Raw genomic sequence first — 13,948 nt, forward strand, 5'->3', positions numbered from 1 at the left:
TCCCCTGCAGCCGCTGCAACCGTGTCTGCCTGTCCCGCATCGGACTTGTCAGCCACAAACGAGCCTGCAGCTGACGTGGACTTTTACCCCCTCCATAAATCTTCGTCCGCGAAGCCAAGCCAAAGAAAAAAAAGAAAAAAGAGAAATATTTACCCCTTGAATATTGTGTTTGTGTATAGGTCAATTTAGCATTTCGACCCTGTTGCCCCATTTGCATCCCCAAAATAAACGTGCTTTGAACCTCGACTCTCTCTTGAGATCCTCTCCTCTGATGCAAACTCTCTGAAATTCATTCCCTGCAATCCTTTCTTCCTCCGATCCTTTCCCACAGTCCTTCCCCGTGCGATTCCTCTCCTTTTTTTTGCCCCAGTGATTTTTTTTCCCCCCCCTTTCAACAATTCTATCCTTTCTAATCCTTTCTTCTGCAATCCCAAGGGGGAAGGGGACTCATGAGGACCATGGTCAAAGTGAATGCCTGCAGTTTTTTTCCATCAGGGTTTTTGGTTCGAGAAGTAAAGACATATATCTAAGGTAGGAGAGGAGAAATTTTAGAGGGTCTTGAGAGGCAACACTTGCACTCAGAAGTTGGTCTATATCTGGAATCAGCTTCTGGAAGAAACTGTAAAATTTCAAAGGATGTATGGATATATCTATGGATAAGAAGGGCTTGGAAGGGTATGGACCAAATGCAGGCAAGTTGGAATAGCATAGAATTCCAACTTGGTTGGCAATGGACAAGTTGAACCAAAGGGTCTTTTCATGCTGTATTGATTCTGTGTGTGTCTCTTTCTGTCTTCCAACCTGGAATTCAACCCCCTGTAATCATATGCCCTACAATCTAACCTGCAGAATCCTCTCTCACTCTATTATTACACCCAAATACTCCTTCTTTCATGATTCTTCCTATCCAATGAACTCCTATCCAACCCACCCACTTTCTGAGTTCTGACAATCAGCATAATATGAACAACCAAATCATCTGTTTTGGAAATACTGCTGAAAAATAAATTAGCCTGAATAATTTCCGTACACTTCTTTATAAAGTAACATTCAACTGAGTAAGAAATAAACTCTTGGTTAAATGTTTCATGTAGAAGAAGATGATACTTCCAACAATACCTCCCTCAATAGTGCATTGAATTAAATCAGATTATATTCTGAATTCACAGTAAGGTATATCCACGACGTACTGAAGGATAGTTGTAAACTGTTAAGGAGAAAAAAAAATGCCAGTCAGCAGTTAATTGAGTTATAATGATAATAATTTGCTAGTTATTATTATTTGAATAGATTATCTTCATGCTAAAACAAACTTTCTTTTCGTAGAGAAGAAAGAAAAAAGGAAATGCATTCATGAATTGCTTTTCTGACCTTGAGACATATCAAAATATTTTGTATGCAGTTACATAGAGCATTTTAAATATGATGACTTTAGCAATTTAGGAAGTTTGGCAGCCAAAGCAGCAATTAGATCACTAGAATTGGCTTGCTTGTTTGGAGATTAAAAACTGAGCAATTATTGGAGAAACCATTGCTCTGTCAAATTCTGTCAGAACATAGAATTGCCTGACATGGAGACAAAAATATTACCATTGAACCACAACTAGCAACAATAAGTCATTAGTAAAATAAATGCTGTACATAGTATTGATTTTTTTTTAAAAACCACACATTAATATGTAACGTGAGATTTGTATCATGTCACCAATTGAAATTGCTTTTCTTCACAGGGAACTTGGCGGCAATTCATTCCACTGCGGTTGTAAATTGAAATGGCTTGTGGGATGGTTGACGAGCACCACTGCAACAGTTGATCAGATCAATTGCGGAAGTCCACTACAGTATAAGGGAAGAAAGATAAGCAGCCTCCCACTCGAAGAATTTAACTGTGTCATTGCAGGTGACTCATTTAGACTCTCAGATATATTTGTACATGGAGTAGAGCTACAATTAAAATTTCCAGTCGGTGCTATCCCACATCTTTAAAGTTGTAAATTGCAATGAAAACTGAAACTTTTCCTCTGCTATTCATCAGCAAATGGCTTCACTATCAGTCCTTTTCTTATGAGAGACAGGCTGCTCAAGGTAGTGGATTCCTCCAATGCAATAATCTATGCTGCCATACAATTGATTGACAGAAGTTCATTGTGGTGGATTTGAATCCCAGATGGTCCTTCTCCATCTTGCAACCCAGATGAAGGTATAAATTGGTTACAAATATTTTGGAAATGTACACTTCTGGTTTGATTCGATATGGTTTGATTTCTTTAAATATTGTTTCAGATAGGCAAAGCCAAACCAGAACATTTCAGATGTATTGAAGTATTGAAGCATTCTTGAAGAACTATGCATCTTTATTCCTGCATTTAGACTGGCAGCCTCAAAAACAAAACAAAAAATCTCTTCAACATGCCTATTTGTCATCTCAATCTAAGGAGATTAATTTGCTTGTTCCTGATATGTTTTGGTTAAGATCAGATTTTTGTGTAATTTATTAGGGAAGAGTAATTGAGGTGATTCTTCATGGCTTTATCTCTGCTTATCTTCTCCAAAGTGAGGTCTACCCCTCATCTACAATGATGGGGATAGAAATGGATCTCTATTGAACATTAGTGCAGGGTGTACAGATGGATCCATTTGAACCCAGCTTTCCATAACAGAACCCAACATTTTTGGAATAAACAGGCCTCTAAAAATAATCATTTGTATCTTTTTAACATATAGAATTCTTTCCTACTTCTTTCTCATGAAGAACTGTAGTGTAGATAATCTTTTGCTCAACTATCTGTGGGAAATGAGGTTGTACATGGTACCTACATATGCTTTATCTAATGCACATTGTTACTTCTCCTAGTTCTTGATGTCCTTCCTGACTGCTGTCCATTCCTAACACTCATAACTCACTACAAAAATTCATTTAATTAATAATTAAACTTCAATCCACTCATAACTTTCCTTAAGCAGTTATTTAATTAAAGAAGGAAAACTAATTTTCTATCCGAGCTTCAATCATGTATGAGTGATCAAATCCTGACGGTTATAATTAATCTATGGTGCTTTTTCTTTTTATAGATTTTGCTCCTTATCAGACCCTGAAATTTCAATCTATTTCAATTGAAAGCTTCAATTACATGAGTGATATTTATGTGGTGATTGCACAACCTGTTGCTGGGAACTGCAGCATCTTTGAATGGGATTATGTGGAAATGGTCTTTAGGAATTTTGACAACATCACTGGTATGAATTCCTCTCACTTAAATTAGGGAAAAATCATTAGTTTCTTTGTTCATTGTTTTTGATTTCTTTTTGGATCTTTACACAGGCACGTCAACAATTTTCTGTAAACCATTGATCGTTGAGGTGCAGCTATTTATTGTTGTTGCCCAGCTCTTTGGTGGCTCTCACATTTATAAAAGAGATACTTCTGCCAATAAGTTTATTAAAATGCAGGATATCGATATTTTAAAAATAAGAAAACCAAATGACATTGAATCATTTCAAATAGAGGGAGAATGGTTTTTCATTATTGCAGATAGTTCAAAGGGTGGAACTACAACCATCTACAAGTGGAATGGAATTGGATTTTATTCTCATCAATTACTGCATCGTTGGTACAGAGATATAGATGTGGAATACATGGAAATAGGCAACAAACCACACTTAATCTTGTTAAGTAGTTCCCAACGGCCTATTGTCTATCAGTGGAACAAAGGGACAAAAGAATTCATTTGGCGCATTGATATTCCTGACACAGAAGATGTACATGCAGTCAAACATTTTAAAGTCAAAGATAACTTATACATTTGCTTAACAAGATTCCTTGGTGACTCTAAGGTAATGAAATGGGAAGGCTCCAGGTTTGTGGAAGTACAGACATTTCCATCCAGAGGATCTATGATATTACAGCCTCTTCAAATAAATAACTGGCAATATGCTTTTCTGGGAAATGACTACTCGTTTACCCAGATTTTTCAATGGAACACAGACAAAAGAAAATTTGTAAAGTTTAATGAAGCTTTTATCCAGGCTCCAAGGGCATTTACTTCTGTATTGGCAGACAACCGTGATTTTTTGTTTGCAGCAAGTTTTAAAGGAAGTACACTAATATATGAGCATGTTCTAATTGACACAAGTGGAATCTAAGAAGGCTGAGCTAGATCTGTGTAAATATAAGGAGACTTTTGAAACTAGATATATGAATGAATATTTCAATGAGCTCCACGTGATTTTGTATTGCTCTATTTTAACATGAAGACTGTTATAGTCAACATTGCAAGGAAATCAATGATTCTGGTTACTATTCCATAATGTTACTTTTAAGTAAAATGCTTAGCCCTTAACCAAATTGTCAGTCTGAATAAAATGGAATTTACTGAGTACCTTGATGCATAATTACCATACATGGTTGGAAACTGTGAATGTAACTGGTTGGATCATCCTACTAAGCTATGATCAGATTTGACCTGGTCATCTTAGTTGTTTTAATTCATGCGAGTATACCCTATCCGTAGAGGTTTATAAAATAATTAGCGAAGCATGTTAGCTGCACTTCCTCGATACCAAAATCTTGATCTCCAACAGATGATGCCTCAAACCTCTCCCTGTTATCCTAACCCACTGAACCTTATTAATTATCTTTGCTAACAGTAGGATGCATGAAAATCGAACTTTTATTGTATATTAGCATAAATTGTTTTGGCTTAATGCACACCATTCTATTAATGTGCCTTATTGTGCGTTGATTCTATTTGTGGTCTTCTTTTTGAATGAATTTATAATATAACCATACATTGTGTATTCTTCCCAGTATTTCATGTCACTCCCAATCACTGCCATACTGTTTATGATATTGTTAGATAAATGAATAATCATTGAAATAAATTTCCTCTGAACTATTTGTAAGAAATCTAACCTAGTTTTAGAAATAAAGATAATGCTGTATACAAATAGAATATGAATATGCACTGAGTGCATTTTTATAGGATTTTTTAAAATTGCTGTTGAAAACTATACCTTGATTAATTGTGCATTTTTTTTCAGAATCCTGTTATGATAACAGGTGTATAAATTAATCTGCTAAGGGTCTATTTAAAAAAAACACAGCTATGCGTTTATTTTGCAGACTCAACTTTATTATAAATCCTTTGATTTTAAAGTCATGAACCACCAGCAACAAGTCTGGTCAATGTATTTTTCACTGAAGAGAGGGAATTTTAAATATTTAGAAAGTGTGCAATTGTTTTCCTGTGAGATTTGGAAATCATTTCCAAATAGCTCTGTAATTAATATTTTTTTGGCACATTGGAAAGTCTCATGATACAAATGTTTTTCTTGGTATTTTGATTGGCAGGGCCAACCTGTTAAATCTGTTCTGTTAAAGCCAGAATCAATTTTTAATAACTTAGCCATGTAAGTCAACCTGGAAAATACAAACTCTTAAATACAGAAGGAGAATGCTGGAAATTAGTGGGAGGAGCATCTATGGAGAATAACTGAACAAATTCCCACCAACCAATGACCCCACCATTTCAATACGTAGCAGGCTCAAGACATACAGGGGCAATGAAAGCTGGAGAGGAAGACAATATACAAGGGTTATGGCACAAGATAGGGGAGCTTAAATGACCAAGGGATAATTCTTCAAAGCAAAGGCAATTGTTTTTTTTTGCAAACTTTATTGAAAAGATAACAAAAACGTAGAATTCAGTATAGAAATAATCAAAGAAAATTTTACATTAACACCCCTCCAGCCAACTCCCTTAAGGGGAGCCAAAAAATTTATATAAGTTATATATATATATAAAAAACTACTATAAATGTTAATAACATTTCAAAATGTATCTAAATGCATATAATTCAAATACGGATACCACTTACTAACAAAGAAAGAATAATTATCATGTAAAATATAGGTAATTTTTTCCATAACAACACATAGCTTCAATTCATTATGGTAACGAGCTATATTAATCTCAGTATCATCCTTCCAGGTAATTGCAACACATTTACGCGCTACGGATAATACCAAACATACAAAGGCAATTTGAATTTTATCCAATCCCAGTCCTCTTAATGAATTTAAATTTCCCAACAAGAAAATAGTTGGATCTAACAGTAGTATAAAATTATATAATTTCTCCAAAAACTATTTTAATACCTTGCCAAAATGATTGAACTTTAATACAATTTCATACAACATGTAAAAAAGTTCCAATACATGAACCACATCTAAAACAAAAATCCAAATGACTAAATCCATAATTTTAAAACTTTTCCAGGGTCAAATACAATTGATGTAAAAAATTATAATTAACCATTTATAACACACATCAGTCAATTTAATTACAATTGTCTTGACACATACTTGCCCAATCTTCTTCAGGAAAAATAAATACTAAATTACTCTCCCATTTAAGTTTAGATTTTTCCCAGTCTGGCTTTTTGATACTATCTTGTAACAAATTATACATAACTGAAATATAGTCCTTTTTTGGAATAGAAGAAATCAAAGATTCAAATCTGGACAAAGTAGGTAAAATCATCTCTTTACTATAGTTATCTTTTATCAAAGCTCTAAGTTGATAATATGCAAAGAAGGAATTGACAGAAATATCAAATCTTACAATTGATTAAAAGAAAGAAATTGCCCCTCTACAAAACAATCTTGTATTGTCTTTATACCTTTAGAATCCCAAATCTTTAAATGATTGTTAAACATTGAAAAGGGAATAAGCTGATTATTATACAATGGGGTTAAAATAAATAATTTATTTTTAGACCCTAACATCCTATTTTTTTTTAGCCAAATCTTTAATAAAATGTTTCAATATCAGCATATCATACTGCTATAACAAATTCAGATCCCAATGAAATATAAATTAATGTATTTCAACCCTAGGAATACATGCCATCTCCACTTTAGCCCAGCTAGGAGGCTGATCTAAATCCATCAATCTACTTATGAACTTCAACTAGGCCGCTTCATAATAATTTTGAAAATGTGGTAGTTGTAATTCACCCAGTGCATATTTCCATATAAGTCTATGCAACCCCGTTCGAGCTATTTTACCTTTCCATAAAAACTCTCTCACTGCTTTATTCAAATCCTGAAAACAACCCTTAGAAAGTAAACAAGGTAGTGACTGAAATAAATATTGGATTCATGGAAAAAATATTTATTTTAATACAATTAACCCGACCAATTAAAGTTAATGGAAGATCTTACCACTTAATCAAATCTGCTTTAATCCATCTTAATATAGGTACATCATTTAATGGATATAATGATTGATACACAAATACACCTAGATATTTAATTTTACTTGTCCATCTTAATTTTGTAATTGTTTTAAATTCAGAATAATCTCCCACTTCAATGGGTAAAATTTCACTTTTGTCCCAATTAACTTTATATCCTGATAATTCTCCAAATTTCAACAAACACTCTTGCAATTGTTTCAACGAACATTCTGTTAAATATACTAATACGTCATCCACATATAGATTAATTTTATATTCTTCATTCTTAACATACATCCCTCTAATTTCTTCATTTTGTCTAATAGCTTGAGCCAACAGTTCAGTAACCAATGCAAATAAGGCTGGTGACAATGGGCAGCCCTGTCGAGATGAACGAGTCAATTTAAATGGTAAAGAAATCTGTCCATTCATCACCACTCTAGCCATCGGGTTCGTATATAAAGCCTTAACCCTAACAATAAAAAAAGGGCCAAATATAAATTTCTCTAATACCTTAAATAAAAAATTCCACTCAACCCTATCAAAAGCTTTTTCTGCATCTAATGTAACCACCATAGGATGGTTAGGTTGCTTTCAATGTGCATTGATCAAAGTAATTAATTGAAGTATATTGTCTGATGCATTTCTATTTTTAATAAAACCTGTTTGGTCGATATGTACCAATTTAGGTAAATATTTAGTGAGTCTATTAGCTAATACTTTTGCTATAATTTTATAATCCACATTTAATAAAGAAATAGGTCTATACGAAGACACTTTCAATGGATCTCTATCTTTTTTCAGAATAACAGTTATTAAAGCACTCGAACAGTATTCTGGTAGCTTCTGATCTTCAGTAACTTGATTCAGCTCCTCTTCAAATTCATTACATAAATCATCATAAAATATTTTTATAAAATTCCACAGAAAATCCATCGACCCCTGGGGACTTTCCATTTGGCATTTCCTGAATAGCTTCCTTAATTTCAAAATCCGTAAAAGGAGACTCCAATTCCTGGAATCAATTCCATCTAATACCAACAACTTTAATTTAGATAAATAAGAATCAATAAACCCATTATCCAGTTTCCCCTCAGAAGTATATAATTTTTGATAAAATGAGTAAAATTGGTCATTAGTTTCCTGAGGCTTATGTTATTATTCAATTCTTTTTAATGGCATTAATAATCTGAGATGTCTGTTCAGTCTACAATTGCGAAGCAAGTACTTTATGAGCCCTTTCCCCCCAACTCATAATAGCGTTGTTTAGATTGATTAATTAAGCGCTCAAACTGATAAGTTTGTAAAGTATTATAATACAACTTCAACCACTCCAATGCAATTTTTTAAATCTTCTGTTACCCCCTTCTGAAAATCCTTCTTTAACTCAGCAATCTTATTTTCTAACTCTAAACTTTCTGCCATATATTGTTTCTTAACTTTTGTAGAATAATTAATGATCTGCCTTCTCAAATAAGCCTTTAAAGCATCCCATATTACAAAATGACTATCCACAGACTTAACATTTTCAGACAAAAACAAAGAAATCAACTCTTTAACAAAAATAACAAATTCTGTTTTTTTCAATAACATTGCATTAAACCTCCATCGAAACGATGGACACATTACCTGCGAACTTTCACAGGAAAAAAGTAATAATGAATGTTCTGATATAACTTAACTTTTATATTCAGCTCGTAATACTCTACCTTGTAAATGCGCTAATACCAAAAATAAGTCAATTATAGAAAATGAATCATGTCTCGAAGAATAAAAAGAAAAATCCTTCTCTGTAGGGTTAACTTTTCTCCAAATAGCCACCAAATTTAAATCTTTCATTAATGCATTAATTTGTGTTGCCATCTTTGATTTCCTTATACTCTTTGGGTTTCTATCCAATAAAGGGTTGAGAACACAATTAAAATCACCACCAATTAAAAAAATTTCATTAGCTTGAGTTAACTATAAAAAAAGCTTCTGAGATAAATCACTCATCATCTATATTAGGGGCATAAAGATTCAACAAATCCACGATTCATCAAAAAATTTACAATTCATTCTTAACGCCCTACCAGCATACCCTTCTGAGGATTCCAATTCAAAAGGTAAATTTTTATGGACCAAAATCGCTACTCCCCTCACCTTAGAATTAAAAGAAGATGCAAAAACATGGCCAACCCAATCCCTTTTCAATTTCAAATGTTCTTTCTCAGTCAAATGTGTTTCTTGAAAAAAAGCATTATCAATTTTAATTTTTTTATATAAGCCAATATTCTCTTTCTCTTGATTGGATTATTTACCCCTGAACATTAAAAGTTGCAAAATTCAATTGAGACATTTCTTTGAACTACTAATGAATGTAAATATACACTATAAAATAATGCTCCCCTCTACAATACTTTCAAGAAAGAAAAACTCCCTCAAGACAAATATAAAAATGACAAAACAACAACAAAACAATCAAATGTAAAAAAAAAGATTATACAAAAAAAAACACCCAAAGGTAGTAATACTCTAAAATACTGGGTGTGGTATACCCACTAGTGGCAGATGACTGTCAAAGTTTCCAGCATCATCCAACCCCACCAGCCAGATACTTCCACCCCCACCAGCCAGATACTTACTGATTATTTAATCAAACACATTCAAATATAGTCCACATATTCACCCCAATGATTCTAAGCCCGTTGCTTGCTCCGGATCTTCAACATCAATAAGACTCTGTGTCAACTCTTCTTTCCTTCCATTCTTTCCATATTTTCCATTCCCATGTCCATTTCCACTTCCATTCACTCTCCTCTTAGGAGATAATTGAGGAGGAGATCCATTTCTTTGCAATTCCGGCAAGGAATTAGCAAAATCCAAAGCATCATGATCATTCTCAAAAAATTGAGATTAAAAATTGCCATAGAAAACCTTCAAAATTGCAGGATAACAAAAAAGCAAACTTATAGCCTTTTTGCCACAAGACATCTTTAGCTGTATTAAATTCTCATCATCTTCTAATAACCTCCTGACTCAAATAAAATAACACCATATTATGTTGCACCATCAATGTGGATCGATTCTGTCTTGCATTCTGTACTGCCATACGTAGAACAATTTCACGATCTTGATATTTTAAACAACAAATCAAAACCACTCTTGTGTTTGTCCTGTTAGTGGTCTCCTTCTCAAAGCCTTATGAGCTCTGTCCAATTCCAAACCTTCAGGAAAAGATTCCTTACCCAGCACCCCTGGGATTCAGTGCTTAAAATTTTTTATAGGATCAGCATCTTCCATATCCTCTGGGAGACCAACTATTTTCACATTATTCCTCTGACTTCGATTTTCCAATGAATCAATCTTCTTCATTAAATCTCTTTTCTGAATCCCCCAATCTACAAAAGAACCTTGCACTTTTTCTATTTTTTGTCTGAGTTTGACACTCAGAGAAAGCTGTTTCATTTTTCTTAAAATTATCTTGCACAGTATCTACTGATTGTATACATTTATTAATATCACTTAACTAGTCATTTCTTGTTTCACAGTTGACATCTCATCACACAAAGTGTTCATTTTTATTTTCATCTCCATAAATCGTTGAGTCATTTGAGTTGATATTTGTTTTGACATGCTATGCATTTGCTGTATTTGACCAGCAATCCCTTCCAAAACAGTAAACACTGAATCCAGTCCAGATTCCAGTTCCACTTTTTGGGATTCACTCTCTGTAACAGCAAGCTCCTCCAAAAAGGTAAATTCTTCTTCTTCAGTCAGCACAGTTCCCTTAACTGAACGGTTGCGGGTCTGGGCACCTGCCACCGGTACCCCGATCTCTTCGGGATGCCGACGCTCAGGCTCCCCCACAGCGCTGATTTTCTCCAATAACTCCTGGGCCCGCGATGCTACACGCAGGCCAGGCGAAGCCGTTGGACGTGCAGAGGCATCTTCTGACGCTACTCTGTGCGCCACTGGGCCGCCCAGCAAGGTCGCGGGTCCCCTTGTCGGCCATGCCACCCGCGCGCATGACTTTTTCACGTGGATGCAGGACAGCAACGGCCAAATTCACTGTTGTGCCGGCGCCATCTTGCGAATGCAGGATTGGCACCGGAGTCAAAATCGAACGGGTTGGAGTCCTCTGAGGCTTGGAGATTCCCAATGACGACTCCGTGGATTCAGCAGTAAAGGTAGGCCTCAATTCTTCTGCACTTTTATACGGTAATTTTTTCTGAAGCTGAGGTTTAGGCTTTTTCACAGTAGATGCCATCATAAAGCACTGTATTTTAATAATTGTAAATCTTATTTTTAATCACTTTTAAACTATTAAAAAACTGGGTATTTAATGATCCAGCTGGGGAGAGGTGGAACACATGTCTTCCTTCTATACCATCTTGCCATGCCCCCCCCCCCCCACCCCCGCAAAGGCAATTGTAATGTGGCAAATAAAAGAGGCACAAGATAGCTCAAGGTGACATGCACCCTCAAGTAGCAGAATGATGACTGAAAATTCTGAACTCAATCTAGAGTCAGTTGTTTCTGATGAAAAAAATGAGAAGCTCTCCTTTGAATTTAGATTGAGCTTCATTAGAATGGCACAGTAAACCAGCAGAGTAGAAAATGAAAGTTATAGGTAGCTAATACAATAAATGACTAAAAGTCTCTTCTACAATGTGATCCCTCAGTCTGGTCCAGTGAGAGGAGACCATGTCATGAGCAAAAACAAGAGAATACTAAATTGAAGGAAGTAATCATTGTCTCATGTGGAAGCAGTGGGAAAGAAGGAACAAAGACATGTTCAACTAGGAGCTGCCATGGAATGCTTTGCAAGGCTGTTCAACATACAGTACTAATTTTAATGGTAAGCATTGAAATATTAACTCACTTTATAATGTTTCCAGAGGCATTTACAAAATCAACATTATTTGCCTTGAAAGTGAGTTTATTAACAGATACCTAATAAAGAAATTACATTTACAGGAGCTAAATTGTGACTAAAGTGTTACTACTGGTAATAAGATTTCATTATCCATACTCTGCTTTGTGAATCATCCAAATACTTGAACTATGTTTGACCTTGACTAAAATATTTTGGAAAAGTGGCTGCCACTACACTACAAAACCAACAGTGAAGTAATTGGCATATGCCTTTACCTGTGTCTAGAGAATTGCAATGTTATCTAGTTGAGAAAAACATTCCAATATTGCTTCATTTTTACCCCACATGGACTACACTGTCCTAACAAGCCAGATTGAAAATGTGCTCAAGGTAGGAAGCCTTTGCAATTTTTATGAATATGCAAGATTGATCTGGAGTATCTTTAATTTCTGAATGCTACATGGAATTCATAGTTAATATCTGAGCTCAGTAACCTCCAAGTTAATGTTATTTATGATAGCTTATCTTGTATTGCTTGGAGAGAAAGGATGCAATCACTGGGAATGGTAGCATGTATAGGTTTGAATCAAGACAAATGAAACAGAGTTATCCATGAAATGGGATTTAACATGGTCCTTCAGTACAAAAAATGCAAACTAGCAAACTTATTAGAAAGAAGGGAGATGACCACCACACAAAAAAATAAAACTTTACTATGTCCTTAAATATCTTATTTACATCAGTCTTTCACCATCGGTTTCGCTGTTCCTCTTCTTAGTTGTTGAATAAATTCTTCCACTTCTTTCAATTTAAAATATCTTCTATTGCCTTCGGAAATGCCCACTCTCAACGTTGTTGGGTACTGTATTGTATACTTAAAGTACTTGGAGTTCCCTCTAGACCATGTCAAATTGTCGTCTTTGAATCACCGGGTTACTAAAGTCCTGGAAGAACATGATCTCTGCATTGTCCCATTTCAAGGGAGAACCAGAGTTTCGAGTATTTTCATAAGCAAATTTTAAGATCGTTTCTCTATCCTTGAAGCTCAACAGTCTCACCAGAACGGGTCGAGGGCAAGCTTCACCCTTTCTCCTCGGTCCCAATGTTCAATGAGCGCGTTCAATGTGCACTCGATTGCCGAGTTCATTGGTGTGAAGGATTTGAGGGATCCAAGACTCGAAGAATTACCTGGCATCTTTGCCTTCTACACCTTCTCTCAGGCCAACAATTGTACATTTCTATCAAATCTCTCCTCATCCTTCTCCCCTCGAGGGAATAAAGTCCTAACCTGATGAACCTTTTCCCTGTAACTCAGTTCATTAAAGGATTTTGGAAAAAAAATGTCCTGCATAATGAGATCTGAATTAAATTGAAAATTTCAATTTTCTTTTCAGCCACAACTTCAGAAGAGCATGAGCTAATCACTCAGTTAGAGCAATGTAGATGCACAGTTTTAACTTTAAGGTTTGGTCCTGGTGTATCTAAGTTTCTTGAAATTTTCCAGAGAATCCATGTCAGGCAAAGATATCAATAAATAAAAATTTTTTTATTCTTTATTGTTATGTGAAAGGGTCTACTTACAGTTTTTTTTACTGAGAAGTTGCTTGTGAAATATGAGGGTTAAATTCTACATGCTGCAGTAATACATAAAACAAGGAGGGTCAGGATCTGTCAAGAAGTGTCAGACGGGTAGAATCTTCGAAGGAAGCTTGTACCAGAACCATACATTACCTGTGGCTGCCAAAGGCATTACTGCACTCAATTTAAAAAAAATAAATGCCAGTTTCCAAGACTGCAACAAAAAAAACCAAAATGCTAGTTAGCCAACCTCAAATGCCTACAACATGCATC

General features: G+C 35.0%; 1 protein-coding gene across 4 annotated transcripts in view; it reads left to right on the forward strand.

Moving 5' to 3' along the window:
• The window catches only part of lgi1b (leucine-rich, glioma inactivated 1b), a 71,857-nt gene extending 66,905 nt beyond the window's left edge, over positions 1 to 4,952 (forward strand). For all 4 annotated transcript variants that reach the window (XM_069900556.1, XM_069900553.1, XM_069900555.1 and 1 more), the window contains 3 exons: positions 1,731 to 1,900; positions 3,073 to 3,237; positions 3,323 to 4,952. In XM_069900556.1, the coding sequence (XP_069756657.1) occupies positions 1,731 to 1,900; positions 3,073 to 3,237; positions 3,323 to 4,143 (1,156 nt within the window). In that variant the 3' untranslated portion in view covers positions 4,144 to 4,952. The remainder of the gene's footprint in view (positions 1 to 1,730; positions 1,901 to 3,072; positions 3,238 to 3,322) is intronic.
• The last annotated feature ends 8,996 nt before the right edge of the window (positions 4,953 to 13,948 follow it).

Source organism: Narcine bancroftii, chromosome 10 (assembly GCF_036971445.1).
Source record: "Narcine bancroftii isolate sNarBan1 chromosome 10, sNarBan1.hap1, whole genome shotgun sequence".
NCBI classification, from domain to species: Eukaryota; Metazoa; Chordata; class Chondrichthyes; order Torpediniformes; family Narcinidae; genus Narcine; species Narcine bancroftii.